The 25,507-nt window shown below is 41.6% G+C and overlaps 1 protein-coding gene across 4 annotated transcripts in view; it reads left to right on the forward strand.

Annotated features, from left to right (window-relative positions):
- The window catches only part of tns2a (tensin 2a), a 55,766-nt gene that overhangs the window by 6,067 nt on the left and 24,192 nt on the right, over nt 1-25,507 (forward strand). For 3 of the 4 annotated variants that reach the window (XM_061833441.1, XM_061833431.1, XM_061833424.1), the window contains exons 3-5: nt 12,224-12,329; nt 12,764-12,801; nt 25,144-25,182. In XM_061833441.1, coding sequence (XP_061689425.1) covers nt 12,224-12,329; nt 12,764-12,801; nt 25,144-25,182 — 183 coding nt within the window. Of the gene's footprint in view, nt 1-3,383; nt 3,555-12,223; nt 12,330-12,763; nt 12,802-25,143; nt 25,183-25,507 lie in introns of those variants that run through there. The other variant, XM_061833446.1, reaches the window with a different exon arrangement.

Here is a 25,507-nt window from a genome sequence, read left to right on the forward strand (position 1 = left end):
TGAACAAGTAGTGAGAGTTTTTTTTTTTTAAATATCCAATATCGTGCATGTAATTTATACGATATGTCATTAATGTCTTTCTTGTAGTAGTTCATTCTCCTGACTTTGGTTCAGATAGCGAGTTCAGTTCCTACTCAGTGACGGTCTGAATGACAGTGGACAAGTATTTGCCCCTTGTGATTGACTGCCGACCGGTCCATTGTATTGTCTGTCTTTTGCCCAAAGTCATTTTAATGTAAGTTGCTGACGAGCCGCACTCTTTCCAATGTAACAGTCAGTTTCATTTCTGATTGGTAATCATCACACTTTCCCTCCTTGCCATTTTTGTTACCGTTTGATTGGTTGGCAAAAAGCAACGGCGCTATGTTAATCGACTTTTGAGGCATACTTTCCCAAAAATCTTGGTGCAATCGACTTTGGATGGGCCACTTCAGAGTACATACTGAATATTTTAGTCTGGTTTCGTTGAGACTTGGGAAAATTACAAAAAGAAACAGAAACACATGATCTAAAATCATCCGTCATGTTTTCTTGCTGTTAAACAGCTGCACCTTATCAGTTCTCTGGCTTAGTGCTGTTTTACACAAGCCAGTCCGCTTCTCTAGCCTCCTCCTCTTCCTCCTCCCCTCATTTCCTGTTGGACCCCCACTCCATCCTTTTTGGGATTTAGCTGCTTCACTCAGTATTCCGGCTTGCCTCATCTGGACAGAGCAGACAAACACGCCCTAAAATGATGATAACTTCATAAACTCCTCAACACCTTAAAGTCATTTGACCTCAGCCATTTTCCCATCTACCTTACCCCAAACTAGTGACTGACCCCATGGCCTCATTCCAACCCCAAGCATCGGTTTCCTGTCTCTCGCTCCTCATTATTTTCATAAGTGGCACCCCGCCCATTTGTATTACCTTTCACCTTCCATGGTGAATCCACCTATATGACACGCCGCTCCCCTCTGAAACCCCTCATACACACCCCACCGAAAAAGACCAGAAAATTCCAAACATACACACACAAAAAAAAAAAAAAACACATTCCATATGTATGAGCAAGAAACATGGACTGCATTAGCACTTCAACCGCAGTCACGTTCTCCACTGATGGGAAGGGTTACAGTTGCCAACATCATACATGCATGTGTATGCATACAGTAGAACACATGGAAGTTGAGCTTGGAGTGAAATAAAGCTGTCTGTCTGTCTTCCTGTCTGCCGTAAAGCCGTCGAACTTCGACCACTAGATGGTAGTCCTAGCACACTAGATACCCAAAGTCGCAACACGGCATTCTTCTGCTGCTTCCTGATCACTTGTTGAATTTTTTTTTTTTTTTTTTTTAATGGAAGAAAAATGGTGGTGGGCTTCACTCTTACTACCTGACGTTCTTTGAAATCCATTTCCTCCCTCAATGACAATGTTTAAAATTACACAGACAGTATACTCAGTGTTTGAGTAAATTTAACATGAAATAAACATTTTTTTTTAGCTATTGTGTGCTTGTTGCTGGTCACGCCATTGGTTGGCCGGCTGAAATCGCAGGGCTCAGGAGCCTTTGCTCTGTATTAAACATAAAATACAAACAGTACTGTTTTGGAGGTTGGGAGGTGGCCACACCATCAGCTGGTTCTCGAGGAAAATTCAATCCCCTGCGGCCCGTAATGCAAACTTGTCATTGCTTATTTGTCACCATAAAGGAAGGAACTTCAACCTTCAACGATCGATCCATCGTGGAATTTTGATGTCAAAATTGGAACCGGGAATGCAGACTAAAAAAAAAATTGGAAAAAGACTATAATGAAGGAAAACTGCTGTAATGTGACATAGGCCTACTAACATACATGTAAAGAGTGTACACTACTACTGAATTACATGACAATTTAGAAAAAAAAATAAATTTTTGTGTCCACCGGGGTTGAAATCTCTATTTGGAGTTTGCAAGTTCTCCCCCATGCCTGTGTGGGTTTTCTCCGGGCACTCCGTTTTCCTCCCACATCCCCAAAACATGTAACATTAATAGACTGTTTTCGACTGACGTCACACACCTTCCGATTTAGAACACAGGCGCCATCTTGGTTTGGTGAATTCACGTAAACACACGTAACTAAGCATGAATCATTTCAGAAAGGCGTATGAATGGGGGCGCACTGCTATGTTATTGGTTGCTCAAATGGGCGTTCTAAAGCGTCTTTCTTTTGGCCGCCAGCTGTGATCAAGAACAAGTGCGAGAAAACGGAGCAGTTAGCAACCAAACGGCGACAACTGTGCCTGTCTCGTATTAGAAGAGCTGAGCTAGCAGCCAAGGACAATACTCGTGCAATCCCTGTCTCCAAAATCTGTATTTCTGTTTTATTATAATGAGTTTTCAAAAACAAGTTACCGGACCGCTAGCTGTTTCGTGAGTTGAGTTAAAAATGTAAGTGTGGTGAAGAAAAAAGTGAGGGCTCCACTTGGGACTCGTCCCGGTCGAACCTCTCTCTCTCTCTCTCTCCCTCTCCCTCTCGGTAACAAAAACGAAAATAATAAGCAACATAATTGAACACAACGCTGACTGTAATCACGCGGTACATTTTTAAATTGCATTGTGCGGTAAACTAACCTTAGCAGTGTGGGGAGACAGGTTGCTCACAATGGGTACCGCCGTATGACGAACCCAGCCATTGATGGATTGGTTGTAGGCCTCCAGACCTTTGTAATTCTTTAGTTGGTCCACGGTATAAACGCTTGTCGAGAAGAAGAGATAGTGGACCATGTCCGGATAGGTTAGCGACACCCACAGTTGTGTGCTCCATTTGTGTTTTTCCAAGGCACATGGGTCGATATTGTCGATCAAAGCACGCTTCTTGTTGTATTGGTTTCTTGAAACATCTCTTGAGCACTGATAACTTTCCAGTCTTTTTAGCCATCATGCGTCACTTTTGTGTAACTCCGGTCTAAATGCAAAAGCATTGGAGTGAACACCGAGTCAGTAGAGTGAACCCATCCAACACGGCCAGGTGGCCTGGATGTAGTCACGTGGTCGAAAACAGTCTATTGAACACTCAATTCCCCCGAGGTGTGATTGTGAGTGCGATTATCATTCTCCATGTGCCCTGCGATTAGTTGGCAACCAGTTCCTCGCGACACACTTCTATCAAGGCTCCACTGTGTACATGGGTGGCTGGTGCATATAAAATAGGCCAATGCAGTACCTGTGTACAACATATCAAACTTGAAGTACAGTACCCACAACTTGTTGCAAGGGGCGCTTGCCTCTGTCAGGGCGCTTTTGGAACCAATCCGGAGCGGCCGACCTCTCACTCCCCTCCCGAAAGCGACCAATGGGAGGGCGAATAGCGCTTAATGCCACACCCCCACGTGCGAAGGGCCGCTTGTACGCCCCCACCCTGCAATTTGTCCCAGCCCACCACCACCGCCACAGAGTGCGAGGGCGGACCCGAGCAGAGCAAATAAGTGATCTCATCGCAAAGAGAGCGAAAGAGGGAGCCTCTTCTCGGCATGATGAGCCCCCGTTGAAAGTTCAAGCACTGGAAGCATGTTCAGCAGTAAAGTGAGCAAGGTAAGAGCAACTCGTGCAACAGGCATGGATTTACAGTATTTTGTCTGGACGAGTACTGTTGGCTGGATGATGCGCTGGGAGGGAGTGCGGCATGTTGGACGTCGTTTCTGTGTTCGAGTTGCAGAGTTCGGGTTGCCTGAGAGAAGAGCGAATAAATTCTGTTGCAATTTGGTGCGTTCAACTCGCTTCCCATGACATGCGCGTCTTCTGGTGGGGGGGGGGGTCATATGATGCATTAAGCAGCCCCCCCCCCCTTCACCTCCACGGGGTTACTGCGTCAGAGCCAGTCGTTTGTATTTAATGTCACGCAGTTAAAAGATCACAAGGGAACTCACCAGTGCATGCAGATGTGCTCTGCGTGTGTACCGTCGATTAGTACAGCGTTTCCCAGCATTTCATTGAGCCCAGCGCCATATTTTAAGTTTGAAAAATAAAATAAAATAACACAGCAAACCCCAAACAAAACTTTCACAAAATGTTGATACAAGGGTTGATTATGGACCGTTTCCCATCTTGTAGAAGAACATTTAGTTGATTCGCATCTCACTTTACCTCGCCGCCATATATTTCGTTTGATAGATAAATTAGTTAATTGCTTGTGAATATCTTTTCCGCACCAATTCACTTAAATTGGATGTTTTCCCACGGCACACACTGGTCAAGAATCACGACATGAGTCGATTTTCATCCGTGATAGACCCAAATCAATTTCTGAAATGTGCAGATTAGCTTTAATCGAATTACCGAGTGTATGAATTGAGTCTTATTTCATAATTGAAGGCCAGCACATGTTCCAAAGGCGGGACAGGGAGTTGTTTATATGAGAATGGTGCCCAGTGGTACATTCATTCATGGCTGCATGAGGCAATGCTACACCGCACCCACCTGATGATGCTCTTCTTATTTTGTTTTCAATATGCATTTTATGTTTACAGATCTCAAACGATTGCATATGAAGTAAGGAAAATTCTCATTGGCCTTTTAGTTTTATTAGTTTTTGCTGTCATTTCCTTTAAATCCATCTTCCCAATTTAAGGTTCCTGTTCCCAGATGATTACATTTCATATTTATTACACAGTGTGATTAAATTACAAAGTTTGCATTTAATTACAGTAAATGGCTCATGATCTGTTTCTCTTGGAGTCATTTCCTTGACTGCCCAACTTCCTGTTCCGTTTTAATACAGTCAACTGGTTTAATTATGAAATGGAAATGAATGTGTATAAACAAACATAATCATGATAATACTACTCTTACTGGAGTAATTTCTGAGAATGTCACCCATATCCTGTGTTGATGTCAGCTTCCTGTCCAGTGGCATTGAATGGTCAACTTTATTTAAAAAGCTGAGATTGATTTACCATGTTTTTTTTTTTTTTGTTTTTTTGTTTTTTAGTTATTGTCCATCCGTGTATTTTATTTAATTCCACCTTTCCTCATTGGAGTTACACATTTGTCGAAGTACCAGCTGACTTTGGACTCAAGGCAGTGTACACTCCGAGCTGGGAACCTATGGACAATTGAAAGTCTTCAATTACCCGAAGAAGCATGTATTTGGAATGCAGGAGGGAGTGGGAACCCCCCCTCAAAAAAAAAAAAAAAAATCCCATGAAATATCAAGAGATTGGAACCCTAAACCACCCAAGGTCAAGGCTGTGAGCACAAGTGCTCAGCACTTGGCTACTGTGCACTACTACTATGGAAATGTGACCAGAAAATATATTAACATTCAACTTGCATCAAATGGAGTAAGAATCCAGCATCAATTTATGTCTGGTTGTTTTATTGATTTTGTGTTATAAAGGGAGTAACCCAAATTTACACTTAATGTGTGACCATTCAGAGTGTTAAAAAATGAGATGCTCACAACCTAATGTACTGCAAGATGACTGGCCTTTCCATAATTGTTTTCTGTTTCTATGGCTTAATATTAACAGCATAGTGCGATATATTATTTTTTTCTGCAGTGAAAGCAGGGAGCAGGCGGAGGAACAATTAGAAAGATGGAGGCATTTTTTTTCTCGTCAACTAACCATAGTGCCTTTGGCATCTTCAGCATCCATAACATAAGCATGGGACTCCTCTTGACATTCTGCAAGTGTGTGTGTGTGTGTGTGTGTGTGTGTGTGTGTGTGTGTGTGTGTCTGGATGGCAAGATGATTGATTGTTGTTTGTGTTGGCTCCACATCAGGACACCTTGTCAGAGTCCCCATCCTGCTTTGCGATGTAAAGAACAACAATCAACCAGATAACATTGTATGCAGTGCTGATGTCATTCGAAAACTCTAAAATCATATTTGATGCATGACAGTGAGAATTTTTTTTTTTTAGTAGAAGTGTATGAAAAGATTAATGATGTGTCTCTGTGATGGTTTTCATTGCCGGGTGAAGCTTCTGGATGATTCCTCCCTGGCAGGAGTTTGCTCTTTCCGGGTTTCCACTCTCTCATGAAACTAATCCCGGACCATTAAAGGAGACTTATTACCCATTTTTTCCTCTCGATTTGCTGGAATCGCTACCAAAAAAAAAAAAATCACTCCAAGATAAACCTCAAGACTGTTTCTTCTCTGGTCGATTGTTGCTGCTGACTGATGGAACATGTCCAAGATGAGACTGGGATGTAAGACAGTTCTCTGACATTCTCCGGTCAAAACTCACAAAGGATAAACGATCACAGGACATTCTCTTGTGACACTTATATCGAAATTACTCCTTCATGATTGGTTACGTAATGGAGTCACTGTTCACCCGTGGCCTTCAATGAGTCCAATGGGTTTTTGTTGCTATTGTGACAGAGGGCAGAGCTTGGTGCTTGTGACTACTGTTTGTTTTCAAACCATCCTGAGTCTGGAAAATAAGGCCAGTAGGAAAAGAATTGAGAAAGACACATTTTCAGTGGAGACAGCACCAATCACCAACTTGGCGAATGACACTTGTCAATTAGTGTGCTGATGCAAATGTGGCACATGCAGCTGACACGTTGCCAAATTCAAATAAACATCCGACTATGCGTCCCCTGTCCAAAGCTAGCACTGCAGCTCTGCTTACCTTTTGGATCTGACACGAAAGTGCCTCCATGAAGTGTGCTCGAAGCCGTCTTAATTTACAATTACACCTAGAACAGCTCGCTTACAGGAACATTTTTGGAAATTGACAGCTAGGAGATATAACTGGTTGTTTAATTCTGCACTTGATGGGCGGAAAAGCACTCCAGAGAGCCAACTATTCCTGTCCAAATGATTAAAAGGTCAAATTTCCATAGTAATTTCAGTTTAAGATAGCTTGCGCTTCAGACGATCTCCAAGTAGCAGTGGGCGTTTTCCTCCAGGATGACGGGATGATGCCAACCTCTGACTGGACCCACGTCAGTGCTCGTGCTTAACATTTTTAAAGCAAAGCAGATGTCGTGTTTTGCTGGTAAACATGAACAAACGCAGCTGGGCTGTCAGTGCAGGTCCTTTGCGATCATTTTCTGAGTATGCGTGTTGTGTGTGTGCGTGCATGTACTTGTCCGCGTGTTAACAGCAGGATTCCCGAGGAACGGAAGTGCGCCGTGGCGGTGCACTGACCTCACCTCAGGAACAGGGACTCTCTGTTCCCTTCCCTGCTTGTCCCACCCTGTGGACACACACTCTCTCACACACACACACTCACATAAATTAACACACATGTAATAGCTGGACTGGATGCCAGTAAATGATGCTGGCATCCTGATAGCGGCCCATGTGACAGAATTTCAATGGAGGGTGGGACTTACATAAGCACGGTATAACAAACAAACCAATGAATGAGTACAGTCACAAGTTTTCAACAGGAAAGCAGTTGTTTTAGGTAGACTGTACCACTAAAATGACATCACTCTCTTTAACTTTCTGATGTGCTGTTGAATTCCAATTTCTTTGCAATGTACGACTATTAAACTGCACTGATGATAGTATCGCGGTGTTCTGTGCTCGTTATCATACATTCTTTCTCTCTCTCGCTCTCAAAGTATCTTGTCAGTGCTCCAACACTGTCTACACCAGTCTTCATTATGTTTTTTGGGTACCATGAGTGCGACTCATCTTGGCTTCGATATATGATTCAGAGTGTGCCTTGTGTTTGACTCCATTTTCACGCAGATATTTGATTGATAATTGAAAAGCCACATTAGCGTGTCTTGTGTCGTTGTCACCGACCATCTGCGGCCTAATCTGAGGTCACAGTATCCAGCCACCCCGTCACTGATGCTGGCCTCCCACACAACAGCCACTCTTGTCCCACTGTGGGTCTATTTTTAGAAAGGAAGACGCGAGGAAGTTTCTAGGGAGGGAGTACAGAACTAGCGCTCTGTGTCCCTATGTTTGGTTATTCATGTGCATGCATTCACCTTGCCTTCTTTGTGCCTCGCTTGTACATGTGCCCAGCCCCTCCCTTGCTCAATCCCGCCACTGTTCTGCGACAGATGGCGCGTACATAGAGGGATTTTGGGTGAGAAAGCGTGTCTTTAACTTTTAAAAAACCGACTTCATCTCGCTGCCAGAGAGACCTAAAAGTTAGCAAAAAAACACTTCTTGTGTGTAAGGGATAATAATCAGTACGTGGTGGACGAGTGTTTAACACATCTTGCCACACAGTTGTGACGACTGGGTTTCATATTCCTTCTTCACCTGTGGAGTTTGCCTCTTAGAAGTAATGTGAAAAGATGCTTGAACGTTCAAATTATATGAAAGAGGATTGCAATGTTTACGGCATGTAAAGGCAGACTGGCCCCCACTGAGGGATGCTTTGTAGCGTGCTGAAAAGGACACGCGTGCAATGTCGCAGCATGTTCACTTCCGTCACCACAAAGTGTCGCTAATGGCAGACAGACAGTATCTGGTTTGTTGCGGTTGTGCATCCAGATTGTTGGTCAATACCCATTTGTTGTCTTTTTGATATGTTCCATCTGCAAGGAGCTACATTTGAACAATAAACAGTTTGGGGTATTTTCTCGGAGTGATGAAGCTGTTTTTTTTAGCTCTTCCAGTGGTGACAGTAATTAGTAAACTGGGGACCGGCTTGTTTTTTACTCATCATCATCATCACCTGCCGCTGTACCAAATGTTTTCTCTTTCGTCCATTGTAATCCTCCCAGAAAATTGTTAAAATACTTTGGGTTATTTTGTTCAACAATTGTACTTTTTAAAGATCAGCTTCAAAATAGTGATGATATTGCTGGCTAATAGTAAGAAGACTTCCTCTAGATCACCTATCTCAATGGGCTATATTAGTACCAGGTGTACCATGGCCCACGTGTGCCCCGCTCAGTACTTCAATCTGGGGCATCGATCTTTGACATTATCAAGAGTCCATTTTGTTGCATTTATTTATGCTTTTGTTTTCTGCACAGTAGTTAATTTAAACACATTTGTTACATTTATTTACTTCATGAAATATTTATTTGATTTACCGTGAGTAATTTATTTTTGACCTTGGATGTAAACTATCAGAATCAGCTTTAATGGCCAAGTATGTAAGAACACACAAGGAATTTGTCTCCGGCAGTTGGTGCCGCCCTGGTATGACATTCAGAACAAAGAACAAACAAACAAGAACAAAGAACAAGGGAGATTCAGTTAATGGGAATGATTACTTATAAGAGTCACAGTTGTGCGAGATGCAGAGTCTTCTTCATTTTGTCCAGACACATTTCTCTTTTCTCTTCGTCTGACTTGACCCATTTGTTCATTTTAAAATTTAAAATGTGGCGGTTGGCAGCAGGGTGGGAAAAAAAATGGTTAGAGCATTGGCCTCACAGTTCTGAGGACCTTGGTTCAAATCCCAGCCCCCCCGTGTGGTATTTGCATGTTCTCCCCGTGCCTGGCTGGGTTTTCTCCAGGCACTCCGGTTTCCGCTCACATCCCAAAAACATGCAACATCAATTGGAGACTCTAAATTGCCCATAGGTGTGATTGTGAGTGTGACTGGTGTCAGTTTCCATGTGCCCTGCAATAGGTTGGTAACCAGTTGAGGGCGTACCCTGCCTCCTGCCAATGGATAGCTGGGATCGGCTCCAGCAATTCCACGATTCGGAAAATGAATGAATGAATGAATGAATGTGCCCCGTGAATACAAAAGTTCAGCCACTTCTGTATTATTTGTATTATTATTAGACAAGCCAAGACACATCTCTTCTTATGTTAACAAGATCCTCGGGGTTAACATTTTAAAACTTTCTCATGTACACCAATATCATCCCGCAATACTAGATTTCAAAATGTGTTTGGCTTTTGGACAGTTTAGCCGCTACCCCGCCTTTTGCACAAAGTGAGCTGAATATCGTTGTCAACACGGCCATAACCCAAGTGAGGATCAATGATACGGAAAATGGATGAATGGATATTATGGCATTGACATTTTTTCCAAGCTTATACTTACACTTATACTAACTTAAAAGCATGCACGAGGCTCACCATAAGACTAAATTAGGATGCTGTTGTTGTCAAGTAAACCACATTGCTGGAATGACCATAAAAATAGGTGTTTGGAAGCATTCTTCCTGTCTGAGAGGCATCAAGAGCACAATGTAAAGGCAGCTACAGGCAGTCAGGGTCAGACAGTTCTCCATAAATCAAAAGTATCCTGGCACTAGCTACCCATAGACTGTCTTGCTGTAATATGGGTCATGTAACCAATGGTAGACTTTTATTATACCTTTTATATATGTGGTGAACTTCTTTTTAACGCAATTCTCTACCTTCCTCATCATTTGGCCTTAAGAATGTTAAAATGTTATTTACATTTTTGTCCGTTTGTAACATTTCCAAATGACAGCATTGTTGATTATGGACATATCATAACGACATCTGGTGATCGCCGTCTCCTGGAAGCAGTTTACCTCACTTGGCTTCTTATTTCTGAATGACACTTCACCCAGTAGTGTAAAAGGCTCAAATCATTATTCAAGCGGTTTAGCTTAGTTTCTTACTTGCTCTGCCCTTTTCAAATGACACTTAAGGGTTTGTTTACTAGTAGTACAATCGGAGAAATCCAAGGCTTTTGCCAGTTGAACGCACACGTGACATCAAGGTGAAATGTCCGAAGATTATGTGTCAAGGTTCCACTGTACTTGATGCAAATTTGCATGCCTTATAGATTAAAACGAAATGACAATCCCATTACAATTCCCCCCCAAAAACCTAAACAGCCAATATTGAATAGATTTTGTCACTTTTCCAAAACCGACGTCTTACGTAACCAATCTGATCCCACCAATCCAGTTGTGAATACCACACACTCTCACATCTACGAAGAGCCACTGAACACAGTTGGTAGCGCGCGATGCTAACAAGCAGGCAGCTGTCCAAACACTGACCAGCCTCCAGAGCCTCAGGCTTATGGAAAAAGTGTGCAAACAACTCAGTGTCTTTGTTACCAAGGAGTTACCTCAGAGGAAACAAAAACTCACTTGTGCAGAAGCCGACGAGTTATAAAGATGTTTCATGTACAGAGCAACGACGCTCCTTCACTTCTGGATACCTGCCCTCGTTTCCAAGATAACGGTCCCTTTTTAACAAACGGCCCTCGCCCTTCATAGCACAATCCAAGCGTGCCTCGTGGCCATGATGAAAGTGCTCATGTTCAAGCCTCTGCTGAACGCTAGGATCAGCCATAATAGAATGGGTAAGCCTGTTCTACCCAGGAATCACGGTATTTAGTGGTTAGCACGCCTGCCTAAAAATTACGAGGCTCGTTAAGATTATCTTGTGTCGTTACTTCAAGACCGTTACACAACCAAAGGTAAGCAGCCAAAAGGAGTCTAGGGTGAATGTCTTCACACTGACACCAATGCCAATCCGCAATTTCGCTTTCTGCCGACCATTGTGTGAGCAGTCACGTCAGTGGACTTTCTGTGTACATCGAGCTAATGAGTATAAAAGTGGGGGGATGACGTGATGGCTTGAGCAGAGCTTGCCAAAATTTTGTTTTCTTTATGGCTAATGTCTTTGAACGAAAGGCAAATAAGTGAATATCCTTTATTTATAGAGTTATCATATGGCATGGAAATATAAGACCTAAAAATCATCTGTTGTCATATTTTGTGTCCGATGAATTCATTTTTTTTTTTTTTTTTTTTTTACATAATGTTACTTTACATCCTCCTTTCTATCAAGTTGTTCTGTAGCTCTTGAGGTATTATTCACTCAATAATTACAGTGGTTTGTTTTCGTATCTTTTGACTCAACATCTTTTATGAACCGGCGGCACGGTGACGTGACTGGTTAAAGCGTTGGCCTCACAGTTCTGACGACCAGGATTCAAATCCCAGCCCCATGTGTGTGGAGTTTGCAAGTTCTCCCCCCATGCCTGTGTGGGTTTTCTCCGGGCACTCTGGTTTCCTCCCACATCCCAAAAACATGCAATCATTGGAGACTCTAGATTCAGGGTGTACCTTGCCTCTCGCCTTCAGGTAGCTGGGATAGGCTCCAGCATGCCCCTTACCCCACTGAGGCTAAGCAGGGTAGAAAATGGATGGATGGATCTTTTATGAACCATGTTTTGAAATGATCGATTGAATATGGTCAAATGTTGAGAGACAACATTATGACCTCCATCTTCCTGAATGTCACTACTTCCAATGGCCGTGTGTGATCTCGATGACCTCTCGGAGGGCCTTTACTCATATTGCTGTGTTTGTGTGCTGCCAGTCAGGGAAGGGGGAGCCTCACGTCTTCAAAGAGAAGACCTTCAAGAAGAAGCGTCAGTGCAACGTCTGTCACCAGAACGTCGACAACGTAGGCTCCTTTTGCAGAGGTAAAGTAGTGGACTTGCACATCGGCCAACGTTAGACCTTGACAAGACAAATGCGTGATGGAATGAGTCAAATTTAAAAGCGTGGGTGAAGGCTTCTCCCTAACTCGTCAACATCATGGTCTAATGATAAAAGGTCACCATTAGATGAGGCCATGGTGCAGAATTAAGAAGCCGCTTGTTAAACACATTTAGCATAATAGTGCATGAACAGCAGACAACATTGTGAGCTTGTTTATTGTTTATTTATTTTCAGCGCAACTTTTGCTAGCTCCATAGCATCACATGTTTACGTTCTTCGATGGAATGATATCCATTCTGATTGTTCTGAAAATTGTGCATATTTTTCTTTAATTTTTCTTACTGGAGCAAAGCAGCTAAATTGGGACTGATTTTTATTTTGTTTTTTTTTTGGTTTCCCCCTTCGTCCTTCTTAGTGTGCAAGACAGCTACTCACAGGAAGTGTGAGAGCAAGGTAAGATTCAACTCTTTTTGTCTGGCATGCCCAACGTTCAACAAATGTCATAAAAAGACATATAGTACTTATTGATACACATTTGCACATTCTTGGCATCTTATTTTTGTATAAATTGTATATCTTGTCATCCCTTACTCAATACATTCTTAGTGGGAACACTAAAAACGGCCTTGTCATATTACACGCATTTGATAATCTTTTTAATGATGGACAACTAGTTGTAAGAAGAAGTCAAGGAGAAATTTCTCCGGTGGAGTGTTACGCGATGTAAACCTTTTAAGAGTAAATTTGTAGAATCAATGAGCATAGTAAGTACTTTATTTTCACAGCGAAGTGGTAGAATATAGCACAGTGGGTGCAGAAGTCTGGCGACATGCGCTAATGCGGTAGCCGCCCCGTCACATTCCTCAGAAAGAGCTGCAAGCTCTTTCCAAGGCCGCCCTGCTGCCTCTGTGAAAGGCTCATTGATGGAGGGATGCTCTAATGAATAGACAAGAGTTGAGGTGGAGGGGGTTGCCAGCCATGCTTAGAGCGGGTAAGATTGGGTAGGTAGAGGCTGGTAGCTTTCGAAGATCGAGGTCAAAAACTCCAGCACCCTCGATCGGCTCCTATTATAGACGAGCTTAAGTGTGAGCAATTCAACAGACAAGTTGTTGATGCTTAAAAAAGTTCGTTCCCCTCTCCCCTTCAATTGTATTTTACCCTCCCCCCATGCGATATCTTACATTTTAACAAGATGTCGTCCTAGAGCTACAAAATATCAAATCTATTTTTTTTGTACACTTATTGTCTGAATCTAAATATGGATACATTTTACTCCCTCTTCTCTGTGTTGATTTTCTTTGTTTCAATTTTGCTTATTTTAAACACATATGCTGTCAGCTCTTATCTACGTGTAAGTCAAACTAAGATGGGAAGATTGTTTTTTTTAGCCTCTGTGTTAACTATCTGTGAGCAGAAATAGCTAATGTCTACTGTTATCAAGCTAAAGGTAACTCTTGAACTTTAGAAATTGCTTTCTCATTTTTTTTAATGAATATATAAAGTGGTGACATAAGAATTACCCTAGAAATTACGTTTTTTTTTTGTTTTTTTTTTTAAATACTAACCACACCAAGACTGCACTACCTGTGAGCATTGGACTAGGTACTTATCCATCCATCCATCCATCCATCCATCCATCCATCCATCTTCTTAGCCACTTATCCTCACAAGGGTCGCAGGAATGCTGGAGCCTATCCCAGTTGTTAACGGGCAGGAGGCGGGGTACGCCCTGAAGTGGTTGCCAGCCAATCGCAGGGCACCTCGAGATAGACAGCAGTCGCACTCACAATCACACCTAGGGGCAATTTAGAGTGTCCAATTAATGTTGCAAGTTTTTGGGATGTGGGAGGAAAACGAAGTGCCCGGAGAAAACTTACTCAGGCACGGGGAGAACATGCAAACTCCACACAGGCAGGTTTGGGATTGAACACGGGACCTCTGAACTGTGAGGCCAACGCTTTCCAGCTGCTCCACTGTGCAACCTCGGTACTTATTCATACGATAAAAATAAACCTCTCTATCAATCTATACATTATTTGATCATATTTTCCCTCTTAGATTATATCACTGAGAGATGATTACAAGTGAATAGCAGAAATACATAAAAAAAACAAATCATCCTAACATGCATGTGTAGCATGATATCCAAGGCAACCATCATTGAGATTCAGTGCAGGAGTCTGCATTTATTTTGTTCTCCACACACACGTCGTTGGGCCATTTCAATTGCAGCTGGATGCTCAGGAAAAGGAGTGGTCGGATATTGCCGGGCGAGAGGCCCGTGGGGTTCATCTCAAACCTCAAAGGAGGATGGAAACAGGATTCCAAATCTGAACTCTATTCTGGTCAATTTAGTGGTGGTAAAGTTTGAGAGCTGAGTCAAGTCCGTGTCGGTCTATCTGTGGATTGAGTTAAACAGCAGTTCCAAAGTGTGATAAGTTCAAGGTGTTTCCTTTCTTGCATTTCTGTCCCATTTGGGACCACCTTGACACATGAAATTACAGTACACTGTATGTGTTTCTGCCATCTTTACGTCCTGCCTCCAATTGTATCCTTAGTGACTAATCTTTCTTTCAAGTTTTCTTTCCTTTTTTTTTTTTTTAACAAAGCCATTGTCTAGCAAGTCAGCCCATTGACACTAAAAATAATACAAAATAAAAACAAATCGGCTTTCTTGTGCAAAGTTTTGAATGTTCCACCATCTTCTGTCGATCTTTCCCCAACTCTTTTCCCACCATCCCGACATCCTGCAGCTGGCTCATCTCTATTTTCTTAAAAGACACAGCTTACAAAAAAGGGACATTAACTTTATTTTGGGAATGTTTCTCTTCTGGGAATAGAACCTCCTTATCTTGATCCCGAGTGGAAAATTGGCATCCAGCGGGCATGCAGCATGAGGCCCAGGGGTAAAGATGTGGAGAGAAGTTTGGAACAAGACAATGAGAGAAATGGGGAGGGGAGTGGGGGGGGGGGAGACTGGAACAGTGGGAGAAGGAAGGATTAGGTTTTGTGAAATGCAACCTTTGACAAGTTGACTGGCTCGTCTGTATAATTGGGAAAAAGTGGGAATTTCCGCTGCCCTAACAGAAATCTTCATCAAAAGGCCGCTTTCCACTGCCTGTAAAAAGAAAGAGGGATTTTTTTGTGCGTCGCAATTTTGTAGAAATACCACTGGGACAAATCGGGGGGCCAAGTCAACCCGGCAACTTTCTTCCCATAGAGGTACTTCATTATCTAAGGTGCAGGAGACTCAGGACACCACAATCCACCCAAGATGGTTTTATTATTATACCATCCAACCCCTCTGACAGCCGACAACTATCTTTTGCAATACATCAGACTCTAACTCTGTCACTCTTACTAAATCACTTGAATCCTCGAGGAATGCACAGTAAGTCCTCATTTATCCCAGCTCATAGGTACTGGATCCCCCTCGCAATAGGTGAAATCCACAAAGTAGAGGCCACATATTCATTTTTATTATTTATACATATTTCAGAGCTGCATGTACCACCCCAGACTCCTATTTAGAGTCCTCAGACTCCTATAAAGATTTACCATACTATTATAAACATTTTCTATATTCTTAAACACCTTTTGAACTCTTAAATATACAATATGCATATCAGCGCTGTACACAATTTACATTTTGTTCCTTAGTAGTATGTTTTTCAAGGATTACTTTATAGGACAATTTTTTTTTTTTCTTCAGAAAATCCCACAATCTGGTGAATTATGCGCGGTATGCATCTAGAATATTAATAATGCACTGCATATGTAATAGATGCACTGCAATTTAGCACAAACACCTGTGTCAAGATTCCTGGGTGTTGCATATAAAGCGCAGGGGGAAAAAATACTCTCTTCTGTTACGGTGTCAATGCGAGAATGTAAAAAAAGTCTGCAAAATTAAGCATACAGTGATAAGAATTTTCCGCCGATTGGCGGATTTCTGACTTTTTCAGACTAAAATGACCATTCTCGAGCTAAGCGCAAATCCGTTGAGAAAATTTCAGGGGTAGGGTATCGTGCGCCTGCCTCTCGGTGGTGCGCTCCGAGCTGCAAATTTAGCTTAGTGCTAGCACAAGCACGACTATCATATGCCTTTCTAACTTGCTTGGTAGTGTAAATATTTTCATTTTGTGACATAAACATTATAACTTGTTTGTGGCAGCTTACTCGATTGGACAACAGAGTTATACAGTATAACAATCCAATTGTGTTACTGGTTAATCGAGTTTCACCATTGCCATGTACATGTGCTCTTGGTTCTCAGAAATCGCAGTGTTACTTGTTAGTTAGCCAAGTAATGGCGCGTGGGATTTAGAACTGAGCGACGGTGTGTTCAAAGTTTTACGATGGCGAAAGTGTTTGAAAAAAAGGATGAAGATCGAGCGAACTATTCATTGAAATACTAAAAACTTTGAATTGATTAAATTCTTTAAGAGAAATATGGATAAAGCAGCCTACAGCACATATGTGGTATATTTATTCATATTGTTCTAAAAACTTGTGCTTCATCTCTACGCTATACTAATTCTATGAATAACTGACTGCATATCAAAAAGAAAATATAATGGTGTATCCATATTAAACAGTGAAAGAGATTGAAAATTCATTCTGAAGTTTGGCAAATAGTGAAACTCTTATGTAATGTGCTTCAAATAAGTACAATTCAAGCATTGAAGAAATGAAACTGAAATTTCAATTTTTGCTGTACTGGTAGAGCACCAAACAAGGTACATTTTTTTCCACAAATATGGTTAAATTCAGTGTTGAAATTAATGGTTTTGGGGCTAACAAATTGCTAAAATCGCTTAGCTTCCGGGGGCTTCGCGGCCCCCAGACCCCTGGCTAATTTTCAGACTTTTTTGTCATTTGGCATTCTCATCCCTGAGCATAGGATATGAGAAGCAAGAGTTAAAATCTTCCAAGCAAGCTACATCAGCACAATAGGATCCCTCAAAGGCTATTGATTGCTCTCATACTTCTTAATTTCATACTGTGTAATATGTAAGAGTCACACAGGAAGTCACATCCTCTCTTGCTGACTGTATACATGAAGTATTTGGCCACTTGCCCCTTCCCCTCCATTTTTTTTTTTTTTTTGCACACACCATCACACACAAATGTTTCAAATCATCAAAGCAATTTTAACATCACTCAGAGGCAATGCAAGGAAATACAAAATTCTGTTTTTTATTCAGTTCCTCACTGCCTTATGAGCACCATCATATAGTAGCTTTCACGCTCACTGAAACACACACTAGCATGCATGGTAACAATGTTTGATTGTATTTGGTTGTAGCAGTCAAACAACATTTACACATTTTGGAACTTGGTGTGCACATAAGGCATGCATTATAAGGTGCCCTGTCTATTTAGGAGAAAATTTAAGACTTTAAAGTGGACCTGATGGTTGTGAAAATGTGGTACAGTATGGGGGGGGAAGACAAAATCCTCCATTACGCAGACCGCGAACGGTAAACTGCGAATGGGCAAGGGCACACTGTACATCAGTTTGAATCATCACATTGTATTAAATAGGAAAAACAAACATTAAAAGGAAAGGAAACACATGCAAACTATTGAGTATTGTGTAATCCCCAAAACACAGTCGTGGGATATGAAGTGGTAAGACCTCCAGTTGTGTGCGGAAGAGAGTAATCCTTCTGATGTTGGACCCTATGATTAGGGTGCTTGTGGTTACAGTCGTCTTCCCACAGCAAAAGTCAAAAAGACTCTCTAACTGGGAGAGAGTGCAGGAAATGGAGCCTTGACCCTTGCCTAGAGAGTGACAATACGGAGGCAGGTGAGGAAGCGATGAAGCCCTGGGATACAGTACAGTACTTCATTTACAGTCTTGTGTTTTCCCATCATGCAGCTGCGCCAACATCCTGGCCGGCCTCCATGTCCCACCAGACTTCCTTTTGTTGGTCAAATTGTGATGTAATCTGGGACTCTTCTTGCTATTTAAACATGAGGCACATTTTACTTTTGGAGTGCTTTTATTTGCCGTTCTGTGGTCAGGAAATCCTACTTCTTTGGTTCTACTTTTCAGCAAGCAAACACTGGAGTCCACTCGTGACATCACTGGTGAGCCGCTAGTTTACTTTTTCTGGCCTTGAGTGCAGTATTCCCGTAGTCATGTGAGTGAGTCATTTGGGACGACACAGACTAAATGCAATGTAGCAGGGTCATGATGTCTGTCTCTGGTGATGATCAACCAGCAGAGACAACTGTGCTATCTTGAGACACTTCTGGTAATTGCAAAGATAGGATGACGTCTTTTGTCTGTGTGTGGATTGTGAGGCCTGTTCTCCCAGGAATTTTGTCTTATTTTGCCTGTAAACATGACCGGTATCAGAAAAAAAAGGTTTATTTCTGTATATACAAATCAGAGCTTTTGACAAACTGCAACAAGCACAGATATGAATACTGCCTATCTCCTTAATAGTCACGGGGAACGAGAGCCTAGCCCAGTGGAGTTTGGGTGAAAGAAAGACTACACCGTGGACTGTTTGGCAGTTATTTCCAAGCCACACGCAGAGACAGACAGCCTTTCGCGCTCGTATTCATAACATTACGGAATTGGAACTTACCCCCGCTGCATACACAGAAGTCAGACGAGTGAACCACTGACTGCTCTATCAGTGACAGGATGGTTTATTAATTTTGACAAAATATGTTCCTGGAAATATTTTCTTTGAGCAGCCTCACATCAGAACCACATAGTGCCTAATTTTCTCCAGCAGCAGATTGCATTTGAAGGAGAACTTCAAAATGCAGACATAAACCCCAACCCATTGAATGGGATACAATTAATGTTAATTTTAAGACACACCTTTAAAAGGTTATGCTAGAAACTCACATCTATGCATTATCACATCTTTTTTTTCTTTTTTTGTCCGCTGACCTGCTGATTTGTTTTCGAGACAGTGGGTGAAAAGCAAGGAACGGCACCTAAACTCCCTTTGCAATCCAGGCGGCTATCACTGACAGCTGAGCCAAATTTAAAACCAATACAAAACAAAACAAGACATTAAAAACAAAAGTGCATTACGAAAAATGTGAAGAGTGAGCAAAAGATTGAAAAAGTTGTTGACTTCAAAGTGTTTACATTGTGGATCCCAACTGTCTTTACCCATGTTTACTTATGTACTAGATGTCCGGCTTTGGGTTCTCATTTGGGTAGGGTAAAGTGGATGTGTAGGAATACCGGTGTTGTCATCAGTAGGTGCATTGTGTGTGTCGCCTTCCACAAACAAACACACACAGTGACTGATGCAAGCAGAAACGTGTGCATTATTGTTTTTTGGACCTTCATCTGCACGCTCTGCAGCCATATCTGTTTATGTATGCAACGACCCCTATCTCCATTACATGGAATTGCATCACACTTGACCGTTAAAGCTCCACCTCAGGGACTCGTGTGACCTAAGATATACTTGGCCTTCCTCTTAGCTTCTTGGAGTTGGAAAGAAGCACGTAGAGGGTGATTTCTTTCCTTTTGGAGCCAAAGGATAGTGTGGGGAAAAAGAGAGGAGCATGCAGAACAGTGTGGAGAACTCTTTGTTAGCTGGGCTAGCATGTAGGAGGGCACCAATATGGTCTCCTCCCAATCAGGGTGCCGTGGCACCAGACTGTGGAGTGAGAGCTCATCGGGGTGGCCAGGGGGAAAAAAAGTAGTCCTCCTGTGCTGTTCTGGGTACTCTTTTGTCAGGCAGTCTATGTTCACATGCTTATGAGACTCATGAGGTGCTCAGAAGGCTTGGCCAGGTTTCTCTGAGTGCTGCCATAAAATCAGCCCTGCGGCTCTGTGCAGAACTAAATGACAAAAACCATTACTATTCTTTCACTAATGTGTTACGTCTGAACTCTAAGGCACTGCTGTACATTATTTCTTTTGTCTATGCTAAGATATTTTAAAATTGGGGCCAATGAGTTAATAAGTTAACCGCTGTTAATAATGAGACTGTGTTAGCAATGGTAACTTATAAATGTATGATGATCAGAATAAAAAAACGTTTTTAAACTTCCGATCATTCATTCAAAAATATGACTATTTCAAATTGACAGTGCAGAAAATGCACAAACATAAACTAAATCAGTTCATTATGATTCTGTAATGTCATCAATCTGCAAAAATGTTGATTTTCCAAAGTAAAAGATATTTGCAATTTTCTTATTTTGAAGATGCATTTTCATTATAACAAATGTTTTGTGCTTTATTATTGTAATTAAATGTAATTATATGCCCTGGGATTGGCTTCGGAATGTAGCCCGCCTCCCACCTGAAGATAGCAGGGACCCTTGTGAGGATAAGCAGCTCAGATAATGGATGGATTAAAAAAATATACTGTTGAGAGAATGACATTGGTAGGATTTTGGCAATGTGAAGCTAAACAAGGTGTCCAAACGATGCATCACTTATCAAAAATCATTATCGATTAATCAATCTGATAATCCATTCAGTGTCCATTGATAGATTAATCATTGCACCCTGAATGATAATTCATCATAAAGGAATGACATCTAGCTTAAGGTGTAAGAACATATCAAATTTTTTGTAGGTGATTCATCGAAGACTGCAGATTTGAGTTTGTCTTCTTGGGATTTGCAGTATCTATTAATTGCTAGAACATCCTTACATGTGAAATTTCCCGAGAGCCAAAGTAAGGCGGAGAGTTTACATTATTGTCGAGTTACTGCTCTATCTCTACAATCTCTGGTATTTGTAGTGCATTCCATTTGCCACGTCTGTAGTCTTTTATAGCTCGCGTCACATCTGTTCCTCCACAGTTGTTCTCCAAATCATGTCCATAATTCCCGGCTCTCGTTGCAAGTCAAACCTCACTGTGGTTTGTGCACATTACAGCTCGCACTCTGATGATGGCAATGATGAAAGCCCGCAGGCGACAGAGCCAGCGCCGACTCTCGTTGCTGATTTGCTGCAGCTTTCATCAGTGTGCTGAGATTGGGCTTCCCAAAGGAGTTGGAGGAACGGTGTGGCTATTAGCGAGCCATCAAAGCAAGTTGTGTGTTCTTATTCGGATGGCCACAGGGACTTATTGGGGATCAGTAAAATTACGTCTTTTTTTTTTTTTTTTTTTACCTAATTTAAAGTGCATTTGCTCCAATTCCGTTAAGATCATGCTCCCTTAGTCAATATTGAGGAATAGATAAACATAATGACAGATGTATAGCCAAATATGAGAGGAATGTGATTTTAAAAAACATTTTTTGTACCTCTGTCCTTTAAGCCAAGTCAAAAGAAAAGCTTGGCGAGCTTGTTTTGTTCTCAAAGACAAAATCTTAATTATTCACAATTTTTGGCCTTTGGTGTTGAGTGTGGCTCGGAAGCTACAAACCCAATTCCAATAAAGTTTGGATGTTGTGTTAAACGTGAATAAAAAAAGAATATAATCATTTGGAAATCATGTTGAACCTATATTTAATTGAATACATTACTAAGAAGATATTTAATGTTCAAACTGATAGATTTACTTGTTTTGAGGATTTGGGAAGGCACCATTAATGCTGGAAGGTACTTGCAGGTTTTGGAGAAATATGCTGGCATCCAAGCAATGCCATTTTCATGGATGCCCTGCTTATTTCAGCAAGACTATTCCAAACCACATTCTGCATGTGTTACAACAGGTTTGCTTTGTAGTAAAAGAGTCCAAGTACTAGCCTCCCTGGAATCCAGACCTGTCTCCCATTGAAAACCTGTGGTGCATTATGAAGTGTAAAATAAAGTAACCTTTTCTTTTAACAGTCAATAAACATTTGGGAACAGAGGACACTAATTACTGAAAGTTTATAGGTGGATTTCTTTCCCATTTTTCGTTTATGTACAGCTTCAACTGTTGAACAGTCAGTGGTCTCCGTTGTCATATTTTACACTTTGTAATGTGCTACACATTTTCAAATTTTAATAATAATTTATTTAAATACATTTTTCTACATTTATTTACCGTGTATTTTAAAATGCAGTTTTCTTTTTCTTTTCTTTTTTAATGTAACTAACAAAATGATTTTTTGGGGAAGGGCAGGCTGAAACCAATTCAAGGCATTTGAATCCATTTCAATGGAGAAAATTGATTTGATGCGGCACGGTGGATCAGCTGGTAAAAGCATTCGCCTCACAGTTCTGAGGTCCCAGGTTCAATCCCGGACCAGCCTGTGTGGAGTTTGCATGTTCTCCCCGTGCCTGGGTGGGTTTCCCCCGGGCACTCCGGTTTCCTCCCACATCCCCAGAACATGCAACATTAATTGGACACTCTAAATTGCCCCGAGGTGTGATTTTGAGTGCGGCTGTTTGTCTCGATGTGCCCTGCGATTGGCTGGCAACCAGTTCAGGGTGTACCCTGCCTCCTGCCCGTTGACAGCTGCGATAGGCTCCAGCACTCCCTGTGACCCTCGTGAGGATAAGCAGTGAAGAAAATGGATGGATGGAAATTCATTTGATGTATGCGTAAATTGAGTTATACAATAACTTGGTCACATAATAAATTCAACTGCTAAATCAAGGTAGCACTCATACAGTACTTTAGAAAATGTTGACCAAAATTGTGAAGGCTAAAGGAAGTGAGAGGGAGAGGAAACGAGGAAAGGATTTTTTTCCCTTTGGAAGCAGTTTGTTGAAGGACAAAGGAAGTATTTGATGGAGAGAGGGCGATTGGGAGGGCTTGTGAAACGAAAAATTGAAGGGAGGGGAAGATGTCGGGAAAAAGGCTGGGCACTTAAAGAGGAAGGATAGAGTGATAAGAGAAATTTGAAGAAGTGTGACCTCAAACTAAGATACATAAAAGGCATACAAAGAGAAGGGAATGGGTGGAGGGCTCTGAGGAGGAAGTTTCTGCGTAAGCGTTGGCATGGTAAGATGGAATCTGCTATGGTGTTTTTGTTGTGGCTTAGCCGCCACCCACTGCCTCCCCTTTAACGGGCCCACATGGAGAACAACATTGGGTTTCTGTTTCTTTTAAAAAAACAAAACAGCAAAAAAAAAAAAAAACAAAGCAGTACAAAGGGTGAATCGGGGTTGACACGGGTAAATCCCCATCCCTAATATAGCTTGATTCGTGCTGCAGGGTATGCACTGGATAGCTGTAGTCATAACCGCTAGAAATTTGAAACGCCTTGAAATGTATCCATGTGGCCTCCATCCAGGCTCGGATGAGGGAGGGGAATGGCTTTCTCCTCGAAGGAACCATCTTGAATTGCTGCAGTTATTAACAGTTACACACATTTTTTTTTTTTTTATAATGACTGGATTGGATTGTAACTATTTATTTATTTATTTTTTATGTGGGCTATATCTGGAATGTCAGTTGGCTGAAGTGTGCGAAATGTGGCTACTTAAAGGGAAGGCAAAGGCCATGACCGAAGGAACTCTCAACAGGAGAGAAATTGGAAAGTGGACCATGAAATAATTGAAAAATTGCATTAACAGATCCCTGACAAAATACGCTTACTAAATGGGATTCCCCGACATCTTTGCCCAGATCCATTTTTAGAAACAAGATCTGGGTGTTGTGCCAAAGTTGCTGTATAAGAAACCAGACCTGTTTGTGAAGAGCCACGCCTGGTGACAATTGCTGATTTAATTTGTCTTCAATATTATCGTAAGGTAGAACAAATCATGAAATAGTATTCTCTCAATAAAATGCTACATACTTTCTGTAAAAAAAAAAAGACACAAAAAGACAGCTATGTTGGCTTTTTACAAAAAGAAAGAAAATCAATTGCTTGTCAATGAGTTTCAGGGGTTGAATGGGGGGAGTGCTGTTGGAAGACGGATCCAAGATGTTGGAACATGCAACATTTTATGGCAGAAAATGGCTTTCATATGCTGCTGCGGACTCATAAATAGATTTCAAGATTTTTGGGACCGTTTTCATGCTTGTAAACGAAATGGACTTGATCCAGTGAGAGAGACGAAATGGAAGAAAGAGCCAAACCTAAAGTTAAATGGTCAGGATTTGGATCCAGGCAAGGAATTAGAAATGCGCCAATAATATCTCAATATTGAACACGAATTTAGATGAATTTCCCTGTGGATATGGAAAGTCATGAATTTTCACAGACAGTCGTTTGATAATTACACTAGGATCTGGTTCTGGATTTAGCTTGTTATCTGCCCCTCTACTTTCCTGTTGATTTCTGTCTGTAGCATACAAGCAACAAGAAGTGACATGGCTTCATGCTTGTTTGACCCCCCCCCCCCACCCCCAAGGTTTAGGGCCTCTGTGACTTCCTTTGTGTAGAGGAGTAGATGTACACAAGCCCTTGCCCTTTTCCTGTGTCCAAATAAACAGTCCAAAAACAGCCACATGATGAAGGAGCCGTCTCGTTTTTTTGTGTGTTTTTTTTGGTCCATCCGTTACATAAGCACGAGTGTGCTGCTGCCTTGTTCATTGGACAGCTGTTCAAAACTCCTGTTTCGTTTAGTCACAGTTCATTGATGTGAAGGTTAACATCAGGCCATGAAAATCAAGTGCCACATTGTCTTAATGGTCCTCAAGATGCATGCTTGGCATTACATCACATTTTTAGAAAAAGGAAGAAGAAGCTTTTTTTTGTGCTTTCTTGTCACTGGGGAAATCATGTCTATCAAAGATATGTTATATACCCCAGAAAAACATTTTGTCTGAACCTCAGCCTGAGTAAAGTATTTAGTATTTATGTGTAAAGTATTTAGTTGATCTCTCCTACCAGTGAACACTACTTAATAATCCAGATGTCCTGAAACAAAATGAATTATTGACATGTGGCTTTTCGTGTATGTTTTAGGTGACCACAGCATGTATTCCAGCTCCCGCCAACGACCTGGTTAGTGTCTCAGATGTGCACGTATTTTCCTCAAAAGCGTTCTGCGTGCAGAATGACTTGAACCCTCTTTGGATCCCTTTCATATCTCCCAACTACAAAGCAATGTATGGTTTTACAAAACCACCGAATGCTTTCCTCCCCCAAATTCCTTCTGGGAAGCCGATCCCTCGGTCGTCTCAGCTTGAGCTCTGTTCATTTCTCGCGCTCTGCAGGATTCCTGACCTGAAGACAAATGTTGATGTTGGTGAAGGAAATAGTACTGTTTATCCATTAGAGAGTCTGTTTATTTAATGAAGTCTTCTTTCCTTCCTCTGCACTCGTCCTT

This window comes from Syngnathoides biaculeatus, chromosome 2, assembly GCF_019802595.1.
Source record: "Syngnathoides biaculeatus isolate LvHL_M chromosome 2, ASM1980259v1, whole genome shotgun sequence".
In the NCBI taxonomy this organism is placed as follows: Eukaryota; Metazoa; Chordata; class Actinopteri; order Syngnathiformes; family Syngnathidae; genus Syngnathoides; species Syngnathoides biaculeatus.